This window comes from Marmota flaviventris, chromosome 3 (genome assembly GCF_047511675.1).
Source record: "Marmota flaviventris isolate mMarFla1 chromosome 3, mMarFla1.hap1, whole genome shotgun sequence".
Classification (NCBI taxonomy): domain Eukaryota; kingdom Metazoa; phylum Chordata; class Mammalia; order Rodentia; family Sciuridae; genus Marmota; species Marmota flaviventris.
The window spans coordinates 61,174,033-61,194,622 of NC_092500.1; the positions used below are offsets into that span (position 1 = coordinate 61,174,033).

General features: G+C 32.9%; 2 protein-coding genes and 1 pseudogene across 2 annotated transcripts; 2 read left to right on the forward strand and 1 right to left on the reverse strand.

Annotated features, from left to right (window-relative positions):
• Positions 1 to 1,163: 1,163 nt before the first annotated feature.
• LOC114084431 (olfactory receptor 6C2-like) lies at positions 1,164 to 2,731 on the forward strand (annotated as a pseudogene).
• Positions 2,732 to 9,909: 7,178 nt separating this feature from the next.
• LOC114084432 (olfactory receptor 6C2-like) lies at positions 9,910 to 10,845 on the forward strand. The gene has a single exon (XM_027925525.2). The coding sequence runs from the start codon at positions 9,910 to 9,912 to the stop codon at positions 10,843 to 10,845; it is 936 nt and encodes a 311-aa protein (XP_027781326.2).
• Positions 10,846 to 17,639: 6,794 nt separating this feature from the next.
• LOC114084342 (olfactory receptor 6C6-like) lies at positions 17,640 to 18,602 on the reverse strand. The gene has a single exon (XM_027925456.2). The coding sequence runs from the start codon at positions 18,597 to 18,599 to the stop codon at positions 17,640 to 17,642; it is 960 nt and encodes a 319-aa protein (XP_027781257.2). The 5' UTR covers positions 18,600 to 18,602.
• Between the last annotated feature and the right edge of the window lie 1,988 nt (positions 18,603 to 20,590).

Consider the following 20,590-nt stretch of genomic DNA (forward strand, 5'->3'; position numbering starts at 1 on the left):
CAGATTCCTAGAAGTATGTACCCTACCAATGCTGAATCAAGAATAGCCTGAACAAACTAATTACAATTAGATGGAAGTAGTAGTCAAAACTTCCCTAAAAAAAGAAAAACCAAAGATAAAATGATTTTGAAGATGAATTTGACAAAAACTCACAGAAGAATTAATACTAATTTTTCAACTCTTTGAAAAAACATACGTACAGGGAACACCTACAAATTCATTTTGTGAGATATCACTCTGAATCAAAATCCATAATATATCAAGTACTTTGACCACAATAGAAATTCAGGATCTGAATGTAAAAGTAACCCAACAAATAAGTTTATAAAAGAGAATCTGTTACTAAAAATTTTGTTATGACTATCTTAAGAAAATAAATATAAATTTGTAAGAATATCTGAATGTAGGGATCATGACATGTTTGGGGAAAGAGAGCAGTAAGGATTAATAATATCAAATTTAGAAAACAATATATTTTCATTTATGCAGAAAAAGACTGCAAAATTATGCTTAAGAACTTATTCTATGTATAAATGATATTGACCTTTTAAAAAGTCTAATCATTGACTAATGCCAACATAATGCCAAATTACTTATTATCTTAGTAAAATTAATGAAGAAATATTTCCATTAAAATATACAAATAAAATTATTTATTTAGGGGATAAAGGATTTTGTATTATTATTTAACTGACCAAAATTTCGAGATATTTATTTTGAAATAATAATGAACATTCTGGGCTGGGGTTGTGGCTCAGTGGAAATTTTTTCCACAGCAAGTGTGAGGCCCTTGGCTCAATTCTCAGTACCACATATCAATAAATAAAATAAAGGTCCATTGATAACTAAACTATTTTTTTAAATGAACATTCTGACAGTTTTCTTTTGAATAATAAATAAAGGTCTTTCACTTTTAAGTATTTATTCCAATTCAGAAAGATTAATTTTATGAGTTCACAATACATGGCTGTATGCAAACTCATAATTGAAGTGTATAACTATAAGCATCTGTTTTGAAAAAAAGTTAATCCAAATAGTTAATTTAATGGGTAAATTACTGGGAAATTATAATGATTTTAGTGGGATAGGTGCCATTGAGTTATTAAAAAAAATGTGTTATGACTGAAGTAGCACAGCTAACTAAATGATAACTCTGACTTGAAATGAGGAAACAGGTACTTAAGAAAAGTGATATTTTGAGAGGGATCAGAAAAACTAATATATGAAGTATTTCACAATAAATGATAGCTAACCAAGTAATTTAACTTGAACAGTGTTGCTTTACATGGAGATCTGACACATAGTTCAGACTATGTGTCAGAAAACAAAACAGAATTAGTACTGTCTGAAAACAAAACAGAATTAGTATTTTTCTTACTTCACAGTGATTCACAAATCACTTAGAATTTGCTTTAGAGATATCCCAAGTTAATTAGAGAAAGTTTGGGTACTTTGAAAACATCAAATAATATGTTACATTATTAATTTTCAAAAGATACCATTGAGATTATCACATTTTCTTTTAATCATGATAAAATTCATTTAGAAATGTAATCTCTTTTATCTAAAACTTAAGTGATTTGCTATTTTAGAGCATGTGCCTATATACAAATACACACATAAAACATTTAAATATACACTTCAAAGATAAATAGTGCTCAAATATAAACATGAAATATTTTTTAAAACCATTGTGAATAAGAAAAAACCTAAATGATAGAGGTAAAACTGATAAATATTCTGTAGCAAACTGTCTCTGAATGTTACATGTATATTTAACAGAAGTCAAGAATCAACAATGCTAACAATACTGTAACAATTTTCATTCTACTGGAACTGACAGATGACCCACAACTGCAGGTTCAGATTTTAATCTTTCTATTTCTTACCTATGTGTTAAGCATTAGAGGAAATATGACTATTATCTCTCTCATCTTAGTGAATCCTTGCCTTAAAATAGCCATCTACTATTTCCTACAAAATTTTGCTTTCTTGGGATCTCATTCACTTCTGCATGTATTCCCAGATACTTATATAACATAGCAACAGGTGACAAGATGATTACCTACAATGCCTGTGTCAGCCAAGTATTTTTTACTGACCTCTTTGGTGTAACTGAATTTTTTCTCCTGGCTGCCATGTCCTATGATCGCTATGTGGCCATCTGCAAGCCCCTGCATTATGTGACTATCATGAGTAGTAGAGTCTGCAGGAGACTTGTGTTTGTTGTTGAGTAGCTGGTCTGTTTCTTTTAATCCCCCCACTCAGCCTAGGCCTAAATCTGGAGTTTTCTGATTTCAATATCATTGATCATTTTCTTCATGATGCATTTCCCCTCTGAAAATCTCTTGCACAAATACTTGGTTTATGGAACAGACCATTATCATTTGTGATGTACTGACCCTCACTATGTCACTCTTGTGTGTAGTTCTGTCCTACATTTACATCATCAAGGAAATTTTAAGATTTCTTCTGCCCAGCAATAGAAAAAAGCCTTTTCTACCTATTCTTCCCACATGATTGTGGTTTCCCTCACATATGGCAGCTGCATCTTCATCTACATTAAACTTTCAGCAAATGACTCAATGGCCATAAATAAGGGGGTGACTGTCCTCACAACTTCCATCGCTTCCATACTGAACCCCTCTTCATTTACACACTAAGGGACAAGCAAGTACAACAGCCCTTCAAGGAGTCAGTCAAAAGAATTTTTATATTTTTCAAGAAATAAGGGACATGAAGGTGATGAACAAGTTTGGTGAACTTCCCAAAGTCTGCTGGCAAGTTAACTTTTCAAAACGCTCTTGCTCATCCTCATCCAGTGGCATCTTCTCAACAAGCCTCTTTTAAGATGACATCATTTTATAATAGGCATGTTAATAGCTTTCAAAATTTTAAATCCTTGCTTCATTTTCAAATTTGAAGACCAAAAAATAAGATAAAAGAAAATAAAATAGATATAAACTTCTTGTCATTTTTTACATTTTCAGGGTCAACAGAACAAATAATCATCACCACTGTTTCTTCCAATCCAAAAGTTCCAAATGATTCATTCATTAATTCACCTAATAAATTGTATTGGGTAGTTTCTTTAGAGTAGGTACTGTTCTAGATCCTACAAACAGAGGACAAAAAAATCAGAATAAAAAAAAATCCTCTTATGAACACTCAAAAATTAAAACAAGAAATGAACAAGCAAGCTAAGTGATTATCAGCTGTAGAATGGATGAAGAAAATGTGGTATATATACACATTGGAATACTTCCCAGACATAAAATAATATGAAACTCTGTTATTTGCAAGAACATAGATGAAAGTAGAAATAATTGCATTAAGAGAAATAAGCTGGTGCAGTGGTGCATGCCTATAATCCCAGTGAAGCAGGAGGCTGAGGGAGGAGGATCATAATTTGAGACCTGTTTCAGTACTTGTGAGACCCTCAGTAATTTAGAGAGACCATGTCTCCAAAATACAAAATAAAAATGGCAGGAGAAGTGGCTCAGTAGTTAAGTGCTCCTACTTTAATCCTCAGTCCAAAAGAAGAGAATACAAACAGAAATAAGCCAGGAACAGACAGACAAGTACTTTATGTGTGAAATATAAAAAAAGTACATTTCATTGAAGTTGTGTGTAGAGTGGCAATTGCAAGAGGCTGGGGAAAGTAGAATGCGGAATAGTAAATTGATGAGTATTAAGTTACAGATAAGAGTAAGAAGTTCTTCTGTGCTACTGCCCCGAAGAGTGACTTCAGATAACATTATTATATCAGATATTTCAAAAAGCTAGAAGAAAGGATCTTGAATGTTTCAGTCATAAACAAATGATAAATATTTGCGAAGACAGATTATTTTTCCCTGATTAGAATATTATACAATGTATACATGTATTGAAGAATCATGTTGTACCCCATAAATATGTATACTTTTTATGTTTTATGTGTCAGTTTAAAAAGTAAATTTAAATAATAAAAACAAAAAGCTTAGATTGCACCAAAAATTAGTGTTTTTGTCATGAAAACGAATTACAAACCTTTCAATTTGAGAAAAACCTCTAAAATACTAAAAGTTGAATATTGTGAGATTTTAAATTATATCAAATTAATGAAGCCAAAATTTTAAATAGGATAGGCTTTTCTCAATAAAAAAGAAATAAAGTTAAAAATGCTATTTTGAGAAATTTTAATGTTTTAGTACTACAAAAAATAATGCTAGATATAGATATCTATATTAATATATCTACCCAAAATGTTAGTGAAATAAGCAAACACACATGGAAAAAAATAAAGTAAAAAGAAATCAATTAAATAAAAGCAGCCAAATATATAGTACCTTTAAAATTTAGATAATTTTCTAAAAGGAATATGAAAAGCTATAAATATAGTACTACATTTTTAGGACATAAACAGCAGTATAATATAAGAGTATAAATTGTTTATCAGATTCCCCCCACAAAAAGCTCATGTGGCTCATCATCTGAAATTAATTCCCATCCCAATGGCATTTGAATTTATATTTTTCTAATTTTTTGTCCCTCATCTTTTCCATATGATGTTTATATGTCCAAAAAAATTTTCCTTATTTTTTATGCCTCGGTTCTCAAAATAAAATTTACTCCGTTTAAGAATTTTTTCCTGTCCAGACAAAATCCTACATGCTCAAACCCTAAAGAGTCACCATGCAGAAACATCCTGTATCTCTGCTATTATAACATTTTCTCTCTGTCTATATTTTTAGTATATTGTCAGTATTGAAAGAAAAAAAAATGTCAGTTTAGTTTTTGTCCTTGAGTATGAATAATTTCAAATATCTTGAAAGTACACCTTTCTCCACAATAAAAATGACACAAGAAATATTTGGATCATTATAACAGAAAATAAAAGAGAAAAATATCTCCAACAAGAGGAATTGAATGTATCAGTGTTGAAACCAAAGTTGAATTTATGCTATATTGATTATAACATAAATATGCTTCCTGCATTTCATTTTTGATTGCTGCTTTCAATGAATATATAGTTTTGATTTATTATACATATATATATATTTATCATTTTATGTATCATTTTATTGATTTTATTGTATGTGTTTAAAGTAAACAACATGATATACATGATGAAATGTTTACTACAATCAAGAAAATTAATATACCCATCATCTCAAAAAGTCTTTGTTTTGTGTATACTAAAAGCACCTGATATCTCTTATTGATTTTTCAGTTTAAAATAAAATATTATTAATTATAGTCCTCCTGATGTAAACTGCCTCTAGATTCATTCATTTTTCATAACTGCATGTTTGTACACTTTGACCTACATTGCATAGATTGGTTAACAATCATACATTTTATTTTTCTAAAGATGCATCCAGATTCTACCCAGTTAGTTGCATGTTCTCTAGTAAAAGATATAAAATCACAGATCCTGGGGTTTTTCAACTCTTTAAAAAAGAGTTGAAACTTTTCAAAAGAGTTAACTCTTTGAAAAGTTAACCTTGAGGTAATAGTATCTAAATCCAGATCCTGTCATCATTCCTATTAGCCATGAGATTTTTACCAACTCACCCTACTTCAGTCATTCCTTTTAATTGAAGCACTTAATCCATTTTTTAAGAAAACAGCTGTATTAGTAACTCAAATAGGATAGAGTGCACCTTAAATATACATAGTAAAAAATAATAAACACACCTTTATTAATATGTGACTTATATACATATAACTATATGAAGTATAGATTATAATTGTACAATTAAATATAGAATCAAATTATTTTGTTATATTTACAAAGTTGTGCACACCTCACCATAATCTAACTTTGGAACATTTCTATCACCCCAAAGGAACCATCTTATCCTCAGCCATCACTTTTATCTATCTCTTTCCATATTTCTTCCCAGCCTGAAACAGCAAATATACTTTCTTCACTTACTGGTCAAAGAACACAGAATTTCAGTTAGGAGATCTGTTGTATATCAGGGTGAATATATTGAATAACAGTATATTGTATATTACAAAACAGTTGAAAATAAGTTCAAATCTCTAAGCATGAAAACATGGGAGGTGATGGATGGAAGCACATGGCCACCAAATGATGGAGGCAGGAGACAGGAAGCAAATCTTGGATCAGCAAGCTATCCTCTATTCTGCAGCGAAGTCCATTGATCAGGCTCAGAAGGGCTCATTTTCTGAGTACAGGAAATGGCCCTCTGGATTACAGAAAAAATTTGGGTTTTATAGTTTACAATGAGGGTGACTTAATCAATGAAGACTGCAGATGTGCAGTTTGGACAGTTAGGGACCTAGTTGTGCAGGTTAAAATTTTAACTCCGGAAGGTAATTATAAAAAGGTTTAAACTTCTCATCACTGGGAAAAGCTCCCAACTCAATTATTCAGTGCTTATCCCTGGAACCCACATAGAGCGTACCTAGCGCTTCACTATTTGCTTTTCTCTTTCCAAGACTCACTGCAATGGGAAACTGTAAAAGTCTAGAGCCCAGCGTTTTGGTATTTGCTTCCTTCCTTCAGGACCCATTGTGGTTGGGAAGGGGTGAAGGTTTACTTTTGGTGGAGATGCTTGTGATGAACATGGAAAGGATGAAAGTTTGCTTTTTCATCAAGGCCTATTCTTAATGTTTGGCTAATTTCTCTCCCTCCTCTGGAGCCACACTATTTCTTCATTTTTTTCTCGGGGCGCTGTCTTGTAGAAATATCATTTTCCATAACCCTTCAATGGATACACTATTTAGCATACTTGGATCAGTCCTCATTGGACACATATATCAAAACATATTGCATGCCATTACTGCATACAATTATGGTTTGTCAAATTAATACTAATAAAAATATATTTATTGTATATGAGTTTTAAAAATATTCTTATACTTAGTGGTATTATAAGAAATTTGTTTAACAATATTTTCATGCATTCTATTATATTTCTATTCCTGGGGGAATTATAAAATCAATTTTATGAAAGAATAAATTTCATGTTGTGAAGACCTTTCAGTGGATTTGAAGTCACAGAAGTGCTGGGGTACTAGATTTTAACATAATTTAAAATATCAGATAAGTTAGTGCACAAAAAGAAATTGACATTTCTGCTTTCTTTTAGAATGCTCACAGTTGAACCTAGGCATGTTTGTTAAAATTATTTATTTATTTTGACTGAAGAATTTTTATGTTTTGTGTAATAAGAATAACATTCTGAGAAAGTAAAGCTGAGTAATATTTTAAAATCTTTATGTATAATTTATTTTTTTCATAAAAATTGGTAAAACAGAAAAAGAGATCTTTTAGCTACCTTGTGTGCTAACGATTAATTAAAAGAAACTGGACTAGGTTTTGTTTTTAATGAGATTCTTAAATTTTTCCTACGAGTCTCTCTTAATGATCCACATGCTTTCTCTTGTCTCTAAAGTCCATGTTCCCATTGTTACTATGGTAGGTTGGATTGTTTTTCCCCAAGTTCATTACACAAATGATTCATTAGTAGTTTTTGAATCTGGGTCACAGAAGAATTTTTTTTTTCATTAATTTGTCGCAGATTTGGCAAATAAAATAAATATCTAGCTTCAGATTGGAAAACCCTTTCTCTGAGCAAAAGAGTTCTGAACATCAATTATTCTAAAGGTAACAAGAGTTCCCTTGAACACACTTTTCAGTGATAGTTAAAAATAAAAAAAAAAAAAATTTCCTGGGCTTATGATAGAACTGTATCTATTGTGAGAAAGTTGGTGCAATTGATAAAAGACAAAATCCAAGAAAATCACGTATTCCCAGGATAGTGTTAGTGTTGAAGTGACCAAATTCAATCAGTATTGGCTAAAAATTATCAAGTTTATTCTCAACATTTTCAACTTGTGTCTCTAAAAATACATGTAAACAACAGAGGAAGGTTATGATTAATTGCCAGAAGGGTAAGTATAATAAATGTTGTCATTTGTTTCATTTCCTTTTTTGAGAATTGGGTCATATGTGACTCTAATAAATAAATCTTGCCTGATTTCATTTAAAGTTAGAAATGTAAATTAATGTGGTATTAATTAAACAGTATTTTAGAGTGCTTTAATCTTGTGTATTTTATAGATATTTATAAGATTATATTAGGCAACAATAAAAAGGTAGCATAATTTGTGTCATGTGAAAAGTAGTAACATCCCCAACAAAAATTTCTGGAAACTAAAACCTAGAAACTAATGGCTTGATATGGACATTTCCACTAAAATTGGATACTGTGGGATAGAGATAAAATGGAGAAATATAGAGCATTGGAGAGAAGATTATTCCAGATAATCCATGTGAAGTGTTTATTTCACTGTCTAGTCTGTAGTAAAGATTTAATAATTAGAGCATACTAATTTGATTATAAAGAATACAAGGTGAGAAGTAAAAAGGGGCGTGGAAAATCATGATTTTTCACTTTGGTCCTGTTTGGGGTACATCTAATTAACAGATTGAGATCATAAAGAGCAATAACATTTTAGAGCTGAGAAATTCAGGAAAATAATCTATCAGAAAGAAATAATGAAGCACTAAGAACTATCAACATAAAAGACAGCAGCAAGAAAAAAATGTCTAGAAATAACAAAGCAAAAAGGTGACAGGTTCGTATGTATGTAACAATCAGCAAGTTAACAGAGGCTACTAGAAATACTGTGTGGTTGAAAACACTTCTGAGCTGGTAAGGGTGGCACATTCCTATAATCTCAGTGACTGGAGAGGCTGGGATAGGAGAATCACAAGTTCAAGGCCAGCCTGGGCAATTTGTTAGACCCTGTCTCAAAATTAGGAAAAGCAAATAAAGAAAACACACATTATAACATTATACTTAGAAATTTCCTAACCTTCAACAGAAAAAGGGAGGTATTTGATAAACTTTCATGTAATTCATATATTTAAAAACATGGGGGCAAAACATGATTTCAGTATAATAATGATTGAACGTATGGTAACCAATAAAAGGAAAATAATTATGAACCAGGGCACTGAAGTAGTTAAATTATATTTATTACTCATTGTTAGGTACTTTCATTAATATTTTGTATAATATACTATCACAGAGTATATGTATGAAGAGTATTATTTTATTTTCCATTTTACACTAACAAACTGAGTCACAGTGAAATTAAATCATGCTTGAAGAAATATGTAATAGTTTAAACCTGATATATTTTGGAAGTTGGGATACTAATGCAGTATTTTGGACTGTGCTTCACACTTATAGACATTAAAAAAATTAAAAAATGTGATTTTTATCAGGTATATATTCCAAACCTAACTTATATTATCATCCTATACAATAAATTCAACCTCAAAATACTCTTTCTTATGTACTGCAATAGGAAAGGAGTATTTTAAATAGAAAATTATGAGGAAAAACCAGGGGAATAAGTAAGGAAGTAGTTGTTTACAGAAAACACAAGTATACTTGACATCCTCAGCCACAGAAGGAGAGCCTATATAATTAACTCTCTGTGTGATATAATTATATTAATAACAAGACTTCAAGGAAACATAAATATGAAAAAGAAAATTTATGGTTCAGCTTTAGGGTTCACAGTATGAATAAGGAAAATTGCTCAATCTCAGAAAACCACTAGTAGTCAAATCTAACTGTTGGGGAAAATTAAATCTGAGATGCAGGTAAAATAAAAAATAAGAACAGAATGCAATAATAAGGAAGCAACCATAACATTTTGGAATTGGTATAGATAATGCAATTTGATTTTTTAATCTACACTGAAATGACCAAAAATATATGATTATAGAACCTATGCTACCAGTGAATGACAATATTTGTAAACAAAATAGTTAAATACATGTGAATGGGTTTTCCAGGTTCTTCCTCTGTGAATTACTATCCTACACAAACATCTCTGAATTTTAAATGCAAATTAAGTAGAAGTCAGGATCCACTTATGAGAAATCACACAATAACAACATTTATCCTGCTGGGACTGACAGATGACCCACAACTGAAGGTCGTGATTTTCATCTTTCTCTTTCTCGCCTACGTGCTGAGTATAACTGGGAATCTGGCAATCATCTCCCTCACCTTCCTGGATGCAAGCCTCAAAACTGCCATGTACTTTTTCCTACAAAACTTCTCCTTCTTAGAAATCTCATTCACAACTGCTTGTATTCCCAGATACTTGTACAGCTTATCAACAGGGGATAAGTCCATCACATATAACAGTTGTGCCATTCAGATATTTTTCACTGATCTCTTTGGTGTAACAGAATTTTTTCTCCTCGCCACCATGTCCTACGACCGATACATAGCTATCTGCAAACCCCTACACTATGTGACCATCATGAACACCAGGGTCTGCAGAAGACTCATCCTTTGTTGCTGGACAGCTGCTTTGTTGGTCATACTCCCACCATTTAGCTTGGTCCTGAATCTGGAATTCTGCAACTCTAATGTTATTGATCATTTTGCCTGTGATGCAGAACCCATCCTAACAATCTCATGCACAGAAACATGGCTCATAGAGCAGATGGTTATAATTTGTGCTGTTTTAACTTTTATTATGACTCTCATATGTGTCGTTCTATCCTATGTATACATCATTATAACTATTTTGCAATTCCCTTCTGCCCAACAAAGGAAAAGGGCATTTTCTACCTGTTCTTCCCATATGATTGTGGTCTCCATAACCTATGGGAGCTGTATCTTCATTTATGTTAAGCCTGCAGCAAAAGACTCAGTGGTTATTAACAAGGGGGTGACAGTCCTTGTTACGTCCATCAGTCCCATGTTGAACCCCTTCATTTACACACTGAGGAACAAGCAAGTAAAACAGGCCTTCAAGGACTCAGTCAAAAGAACTGCATTGTTCTTAAATAAGTAAGGGAATTTTCTAGTGTAAAAGTATTCTATATGTACTGAAAAGATTGTTGATCTCTAAATATGTGTCTTTGACTTTTTAAATCATTCCTTTCCTTGCAAGGAAAGAGTTTCAGGATAAGTGTTCTCAAAAAGAAAACCTACTTCCAGGCAACTAAAGGACTTCACATAATAGAAAATCTGAAAGAACCTGCAAAAAAAAAAAAAGAAACAGAGGTAATGCATTCACCGCATATTGGGATTCAGTAATTGTGTTGATAGAATTCCTCAATTCTAATATTTTTATTTATATATGACAGCAGAATGCATTACAATTCTTATTACACATATCGTACACAATTTTTCATGTCTCTGATTGTATACATAGTATATTCACACCTATTCATGTCTTCATACCTGTACTTTGGATGATAATGTTCCTCACATTCCTCCATCATTTATAAGTCCATGCGCTCTCCCTTCCCATTCAACCACTCTGCCCTATCTAGAGTTCGTCTATTCCTCCCATGCCCCTGTTCCCTATCCAACTATGAATCTGCCTCCTTATATCAAAAAAAATAAAAAATTCAGCATTTGGTTTTTTGGGATTGGCTAACTTCACTTAGCATTATCTTCTCTAACTCCATCTATTTACCTGCAAATTTTATGATATTATTCTCTTTTATTGTAATATTGCATTGTGTATATATCCCACATTTTTAATGCATTCGTCTATTGAATGGCATCTAGGTTGCCTCCAAAGTTTAACTATTGTGAATTGTGCTGCTATAAACATTGATGTGGATGTATCCCTGTAGTATGCTGTTTTTAATCCCTAGGTTATAGACTGAGGAGAGGGATAGCTGGGTTAAACAGTGGGTCCATTTCCAATTTTCCAAGGAATCTCCATACTGCTTTCCATATTGGCTACATCAACTTGCAGTTCCACCAGCAGTGTATGAATGTATCTTTTTCTCCACATCATCACTAAGACTTATTATTGTCTGTACACATAATAGCTGCCATTCTGATAGGAGTTGTTTTGATTTGCATTTCTCTAATTGCTAGTGATGATGAACATTTTTTCATGTATTCATTGATTTCTTGTACATTATCTTCTGAGAAGTGTCTCTTCAGGCCCTTGGACCATTTATTTATTGGGCCATTTGATTTTTCAGTGTTTAGCTTTTTGAGTTCTTTATATACTCTAGAGATTAGTGCTCTATCAGATGTGTGAGGGGTAAAGATTTTCTCCCAAGATGTAGGCTCTCTATTCATCTCACACATTGTTTCTTTTGCTGAAAAGAAACTTTTTAATTTGAGTCCATCCCTTTTATTGACTCCTGATTTTAATTCTTGTGCCACAGGGCTCTTATTAAGGAAGTTGGGGCCTAATCCCACATGATGTAGAATAGGGCCTACATTTTCTTCTATTAGACATGGGGTCTCTGGTTGTATTCCTAAGTCCTTGATCCATTTTGAGTTGGGTTTTGTGCATGGTGAGAGATAGGGGTTTAATTTCATTTTGTTGCATATGAATTTCCAGTTTTCCCAGCACCATTTGTTGAAGAGGCTATCTTTTCTCCAATGCATATTCTTGGCACCTTTGTCTAATATAAGATAATTGTAGTTCTGTGAGTTAGTCTCTGTATCCTCTATTCTGTACCATTGGCCTACCAGTCTGTTTTGGTGCCAATACCATGCTGTTTTGCTACTATTGCTCTATAAGTTCTGGTATAGTGATGCCACCTGCTTCACTCTTCTTGCTAAGGATTGCTTTAGCTTTTCTGGGTCTCTTATTTTTCTAGATAAATTTCATGATGGCCTTTTCTATTTCTATGAGGAATGTCATTGGGATTTTGATTGGAATTGCATTAAATATATATACTGCTTTTGGAAGTATGGTCATTATGTTAATATTGATTCTGTCTATCCAAGAGCAAGGTAGATCTTTCCATCTTCTAAGGTCTTCTTTGATTTCTTTCTTTAGGGTTCTGTAATTTTCATTATATATATCTTTCACCTCTTTCATTTAATTGATCCCCAAGTATTTTATTTTTTAGGCCATTGAAAATGGTGTAGTTTTCCTTCTTTCTCTTTCTGAGGATTTGTCAATGATATGCAGAAATGCCTTTGGTTTATGGCTGTTGATTTTATATAAAATTCTAATATTGAAAGCCTTTTCTAAAGCAAGGCACCATTTCAGGCAGTGGGGATGAAATAAATAGAAAACCCACTAATTTCCTGTCCTTTTGAGTCTAGTGTTTTAATGGATTTATGGAAGCAATTAATTAAAAACATGATAAAACCTATTACATGTAAATTATAAACACAAAAATAACAACTAAAAAACAGATGCATTTCAATGTTTAATAAACATCTGTATAAATGTCCATTTCATCATGGAAACTGAATTATAAAATATGAAATCCTACAAGTTTGAATACTCTGAAAGTCACAGGGCAAATGAACTAAGTTTAATAGAATTTACATGAAGTAAGATGCTAAAAATTCTTTTTCTAATGTTTTTTTTTTAGTTTTGATGGATCTTTATTTTATTTATTTTATTGGTGCTGAGGATTGCACCCAGTGCTTCACACATGGTATGCAAGTTCTCTACCACTGAACCACAACACTAGCCCCCAAAATTCTTGAAAGATTTGTATTTGCAAGGCAAATGTTCATATATCTATATATTTATTTGCTTTTATGATTTATCTATAACTAATCTTTAGCTGTGGAGAAATTATAATTATTAAATGACTATAAAATTATTTAACAAGTAAAAAATGTGAGGGGCTGAGGATATAGCTTAGTAGGTAGAATGCCTGCCTAGCATGCCCAAGGCCCTGGATTCAATCCCTGCATCACCAAAAAAAAAAAAAAAAAAAAGAAAAAAGAAAAAGAAATTGAAAAACAAGGAATGTATGTAAATTAGCCATATAAATGACTACAACTCAATGTAAATTTATGGAAGCTGTATCTCTTTCTATTTCAAGCTTTCAATCTGTTGATCTCATAATAGGTAAGGGGCATTATTGCAATCTAAACAACTCCTCCTCCTCCTCCTCCTCCTCCTCCTCCTCCTCCTCCTCCTTCTTCTTCTTCTTCTACTTCTTCTTCTTCACCAGGGAGTGAACCCAGATGCACTTTACCAATGAACTATATCCCCAAGCCCTTTTATATTTTGAAAGTGGGTCTCATTAAGTTGCTTAGTACCTTGCTCAGTTGCTGAGGCTGGCCTCAAAATTGTGGATTTCGTGCCTCAGCATCCAGGGTGGCTAGGATTACAGCTATGCACCACCACACCTGGCTGTTTTTAACAGCCATAATGAAAGAATCTCAATGCAACATATCTTTTTTATTAATTATTATTTTAATGGTACAACTATATGAGATATAATGTTACAATTCAATATTTCAATATAGACATAAGGTGTATAATGATCAAACTACCTTGATGTTAACATTTCCAACTATTAACATTTTAAAAATGTTTTGTCAATGCATCTTATCAATATAAGATTCATACTATGCAAATGAAACTTACTTATGGGTTAACAACTAAAGGAACTATTGGATAAAAATTTAAGTGTTGTGACACACTAGCATAATTTGAGGTTTTCTGGAAAAAAAATTAAATTTTGCATACATAATTCAATATAAACAATTGGAATGGAAATATGTAAAGTATGCCACTTTTTAGATCAACACCTAGTAATACTGACCAGGCAAGAAGGGGAATAGAGTAAAAGGAGTTAGGGATGTGGATAAGCTCTATCTAATATAGGAATTTTGGGGCCACTAATATTTTCAGTTGTTCTACAACACTACCTCCAATTTGGTCTCCAGTTCTGATTCTGATGACTTCTCTTTTCATCACTTTTGCAATTTAGTCCAAACTTCCCACATTTTTTCAGTGGACCCAGTTCATGACCTAATTCCAAGATTAGTTAACACTATTAATTATATTCTTACTGTTCTAAATCCCTGATTTGAAAAGCACTGGGTGTTTATGAATGGAAATCAGTGAACTTAGTGACTAGTGAGTTATTAGAAATTCTGTTTCAAGAAGTTTAGATTGCAGCCAGGCACAGTGGTGTACACCTGTAACCAGCAACTCAGGAGGCTGAGTCAGGAGGTTCACAAGTTTGAAGCCTACCTCAGCAACTTAGCAAAGCACTAAGCAACTTAGTGAGACCCTGTTCAAAGTACAAAAAAAAAAATACTGGAGATGTAACTCAGTGGTAAAATGCCTCTGGGTTCAATCTGTGGTACAAAAAAAAAAAAAAAACAACTTAGATTGAAATAATGCTCTTCACCTATCTTGAGATCAAGATAGTGGAGGAGACCTATAATAAAGTCACCTGAAGCTTTGGGTTCACTTAGAGAAGATCTAATGGCACAGACTGAGAAGCAACAGCAGGCCATATTCAGAGCCTTTTTTCACAGCTAGTATCCTAAATTTCTTGAAATGTCCAAAAAATGTTAATCTTGAAAGCTTATGCTATGCAAGGTCATATGCTAAGCATTTTATATCTAATAATTTTATATTTACGGAAATAGATAACAGTTTCATAAGGAACACATCTATCACAGTATTAAGAACTTATCAATTTAAGGCCAATCTTGTTTACTAAATGTTTTTATAGTGCACCATAACTATACATAATACTGCAGTTAATTTTGACTTAATCATGGATGCATTCAAATATATTTCTTGTCCTATGCATTTTATTTTATAGACCTCATTCCACTGTCAATGAAACTCTTTTTCTTCAAATTCCAGGAGCATGTCTATTTTGTCTAGTACAATACATGTTCTTAGATAACTGTTTGGAGAAGTAATAAATGAAAGAATGAATAAGCATAGTTTTTTTCCCCTAGGGATTGTAATTCAATGACTAAGAAATATTTGTCCTAGAAGAGCTTGGAGTAGAGATATTGTTCTACAGGGATATATAGAGATCATAAAACATAGACCTGTTTTAGATTGGCAAAATTAAATTGCTTTAATAGTAATATATTTTCTTATGTAGGTTGTTCTTTTTTCCTGATTATTCACTACATCAGAAATTATCTACTTTGCCCTGTAAAATCATGCTTACCAACCAGGACATCAACATTAGTAGATTTCATGGACTTAAGCATTCATAATGGACAGGAACTTCAAACAGCCCTATATTATGGGAGAAAATTGAGTAAGAAGATGAAAAATACTTCTTATCCCTCCCCACCTGTCCACAACACTGTTATCACTCTTTTTTTTTTTTTTTTTTTTTTTTCGGGGAGAGAGGAGTAATGAGATTGAACTCAGGGGCACTTGATCACTAAACCACATCCCCATCCCTATTTTATATTTTATTTAGAGTCTCACTGAGCTGCTTAGTTCCTTGCTTTTCCTGAGGCTAGTGTTGAACTCAAGATTCTCCTGCATCAGCCTCCTGAGCCACTGGGATTACTGACATGTGCCACTCTTTGAGCAGAGACAGTGATAAAAGCAGTGCTTTGCACACTCTGATACCATGCTTTAGTCATTAAATCTTCATTGAATTATAGGTTGCTGAGTAAACATCACACATGACTTTCCTAGTTGTTCACTAACAGGAGAGGACCAACTAAGAAGCCATTTCCCAGAGTTTCCTTCTCAAAATGGTAAATTAAAACCATGAAAGAACATTGTGCAAAAATTGGATGTTAGAGAGAAGCAAAGGTTATTATTATTCTCCAGAGGTGTACTCAGGCTGCTGAGTTAACATGACATCCAGAGTATCTTCTCATTATGTATTTGAGAATTACCTACTTTGCTGCTAAGGTTTTCATAAGCACTCTTGAAGAAATTACTAAAGTTCATTGCCATTTTCTATACTTTTTCTGCATGGCTCCAATCTGAAATTTTCAGCATTAATTTCCTCGACATTTTGTCGTCAACACTCACACTTTGGCTTTTGGCTCCCTCAGGTCTTTAAAAGCAAGATGAATCTTGGAGTCTACTGAATTATAAAAACAAATAACTCAAGTATAGTTTCAGCTAAAGGGGGTCATAAGGAGAGCAACAAAACGTGGAATGTATTTCTCTACAGGTATCTTTCTTTTTTTTTTTTTCCTTAAGGAATAATTTCTTAAGCTTCTCTGGAAGATGGGAATTGAGGAAGGAAATCAGCAAGACATGAGGAGATAGTCCATTCCTATTAATTCCCCTTTGACAGATTTTATTTCAAAAGGACATATGAAAGGATAATTTTCAGGGATTGGCATTCAATTTATTCATTTTTCACATCAAAAAAATAAAGATTCCATTTTGTAGAGAGATTCCTCAGAAAGTAAAATATCACAGTATTGGAGTAAGGGAGGAAAAACTATCGAAAGGACAGGAGACATGCTGCTAAATCACAATAGCATAAAGAAGAAGCTGTGGATGCATGCAATAACATGGATGAACTTTGCTATGTTGAACAAAAGAAGTCAGACATGTAATTCAAAGAGTGTAGTTTCTTTCATATAAAATTTCAAAACAGGCATGACAGGCATTCAGAACAGTTATTAAAGATCATCATTGTATACTCTGATTCAATGGCAGATGGAAATGTTTTTATACACATGCTTTAAATATATAAATATTTCTCCAAACCAACATAAAAATTTATATATAATGAATTGTAGGTTGACTTTCTTTCATGGGTTAGTATCATCTTTAATGTTCAGAGACTATGAAGTAAGAACCAAAGCCTGATGTTCAATTATTTTTACTCCAAATGACATCAATTTATGTTTACAAATAACTTATTTGTAATTATTTTGATTCCAAAGGAGAAACTTTTATTTATGTCTAAACTCCGCCTTGTTGTTTTCAAAAGAACAAAACCTTTGGAGCATATGCTTGAGAGCTTCTTTCACTTGCTGGTTCCTCAAGGTGTAAATGAAAGGGTTGAGCAAAGGGGCAACAGAGGTATTGAGCACAGCTACACCTTTAGTTAAAGTCACCCTTTCTTTTGCTGATGGCTTCATATACATAAAGATACAACTTCCATAAGTAATAGAAACAACTACCATGTGTGAGGAGCAGGTGGAAAAGGCTTTCATTCTTTGTTGAACAGAAGGGAATTTGAGAATGGTATTGATGATGAATGTGTAGGAGAGGACCACTAATAACAATGTGAGGGCAAGTGTTAACACAGCTAAGACAAAGGCCATCAATTCTATTAAATGTGTATCTGTACAAGAGATCTGCAGGATGGGGGAAGTGTCACACAGAAAGTGATCAATCACTTTGGAAGCACAGAAATCCAGTTTGAGCCCCAGGAGCAAAGGGGGGAAGATGATTAAGAATCCAGCTGCCCAGGAGCTGAGCACCAGTAGGTAGCACACTCTGCTGTTCATAATGACTGGGTAATGCAGAGGTTTGCAGATAGCAACATAGCGGTCATAGGACATGGCAGCCAGGAGGTAAAACTCTGTAATCCCTAATAGGAAAAAAAAGAATAACTGAGTTGCACAGCAATTGTAGGAAATTGTTCTGTCTCCAGTGAGAATGCTTATCAGGAACCGTGGAATGCAGACTGTTGTGAAGGAAATTTCCAAGAAGGAAAAATTTCGGAGGAAGAAATACATTGGAGTCTTGAGGCGGGGATCCAGCAGGGTGAGGATGATGATGGTTAAGTTCCCCATCAGGCTCAAGATATAATTGAAAAATAGAAACAGGAAAATCACAATTTTTAGCACAGGGTCATCTGTCAGCCCAAGTAAAATGAACTCTATCTCCATGGATTGATTCTTCATTTCTCTTTTGTCCTATCAAATTTACTGAAAATAAAAACTAATATCATGAGTAAGAAGTTAGTTCTTCCTTTTCAGCTATATAAAAATCCATTTTCAAAACTTTACCAATTCACAAATATTTCTCAAATCAGCTTAGATTTCATCACAAGGAACATAATCCACACTTCATTCCTCATCTTTATGAAAACACTGAGAGATCCTTCCTTTGTTTAGAACTTAGTGTGACCTACTCACCAGTTTATAGGACATTTAATAGTCATTTGAAATGTATTTCTTCAATTTGATTCATGTTAATCTATAACTAATCTTTCAAATACTTTATGAGAATAGGTGTTCAAATATTTGATTTTTTTTTTGTCTTGGGGATTAAACTGAGAGGTACTTAAACACGGAGCCACATGCCCAGCACCTCCCCACACACTTTATTTATTTAGAGACACAGTCTAACTGAGTTGCTTAGGGACTCACTAAGTTGGTGAGACTGGTTTTGAACTCGGAATCCTCCTGGCTCAGCCCCGCCCAGCTGCTAGATTTACCACCATTCACCACCATGCCTAGCTTGTGTGATCAAGCAAATTATCATTCAAGTGACACAATGATTACACGAAATAGTTTTCTTCCAAGTAGCCAAAATAACTAGAAATTTATGGATACATATAATAGTATAGGAAATTTCTAAGAAAGAAAAAATATATGAGAATCCAGTGAATATACAGCAGGGTGAGTGAGGGGATGATCAGATCAAAGCAGTGCTTAACAAATATTTGTGAAGCTGGAACATAAATAACACAACATTCAAATGTGGGTCATTTGAATTCACCAAGATAAACACTGTTACTATTGTATGGTTTCCCATTACCATGTTGTGTCTTTTATCATGTCTGAATGGTGAGAGTAGAAGGAAAGCTCTATCTAATAACAGTGATAGCTAGTACTCAAGTTATGGTTAGCAAAATTATGTTTCAGGTAGAGTTATTCAATGCTCATTTATGAATTGCAGGTAGTATGCTGGTAGAGAAGGAGATAATGTTTTTCTTCTAGTTATAACTTTAAAAACAAATAAGATCCAGTGGTGTGCAATGGACAATAAAGGTTTATTGAAGCAGATAAATATAAAAAGGTGTTTGTGATATGTCATTAGAAGTGAACTGCGTCATGAGAAGAATAGAAGGGTTATAGAAACCTAAAGACAAAGGACACTTTTTAAAAGTTAGATGAATGATTTTTAGGAAAAAAATGGATCAATAAAATTCAGAAAGATAATTATATAGAGAAGTAATAAGGGAAGAATTTTTAAAACATAATATGCTTATATTATTAAAACATACCTTTTTGCTTATTCCCTAATGTGTAGACTGCAATCATGAGTATACTTTAAGTCAGAATGATCTAGAGGGGGAAAATATGTGATGAATTTCAAAATTACACTGCATTGTTGGACTGGTTTTCAGATAAATTTTGGATAGCATCTACAGCCTTCTCAAAATAATGATATTGAAATGTCAGGCAAACAAGCAACTATGTTAATAACTATAACTTTGGGCCTATTGAGAACTATATATGTAACAATTACTATTCTCAATGTTCTGCATTTGTTCTGTAGAACTAAAGAGATTAAAAATTAAAAACTGTGCCCAGGCTTACATTCAGAGCAAGGGGTCAGATTAATAGAGATTATTTTCAGAAGTTATAGCTTTAAAATTCCACAGTTGTCTAAAAGTTTTACTCTCAAGTTTTCATATAAGTTTTAACTAGAAGATAAATTATGGACACTCATCCTAAAAAGAATTATTGATACTTCCATGGGAAAAAAAAAAAAAAAAAAAACTAACCAAAAAATGAGAGGTCTTCCCAGAGTTCTCTACAGGAATTTAAAGAAGGAGATATCTAAGTGTTTGCCTCTTAGATGTGCCTTAGAAGGAGATGAAAAGATGAGACAAGTTATATTAGGCAGATGAAGCAAGATGAAAGCCAAAGAAAAGCAATGGCTC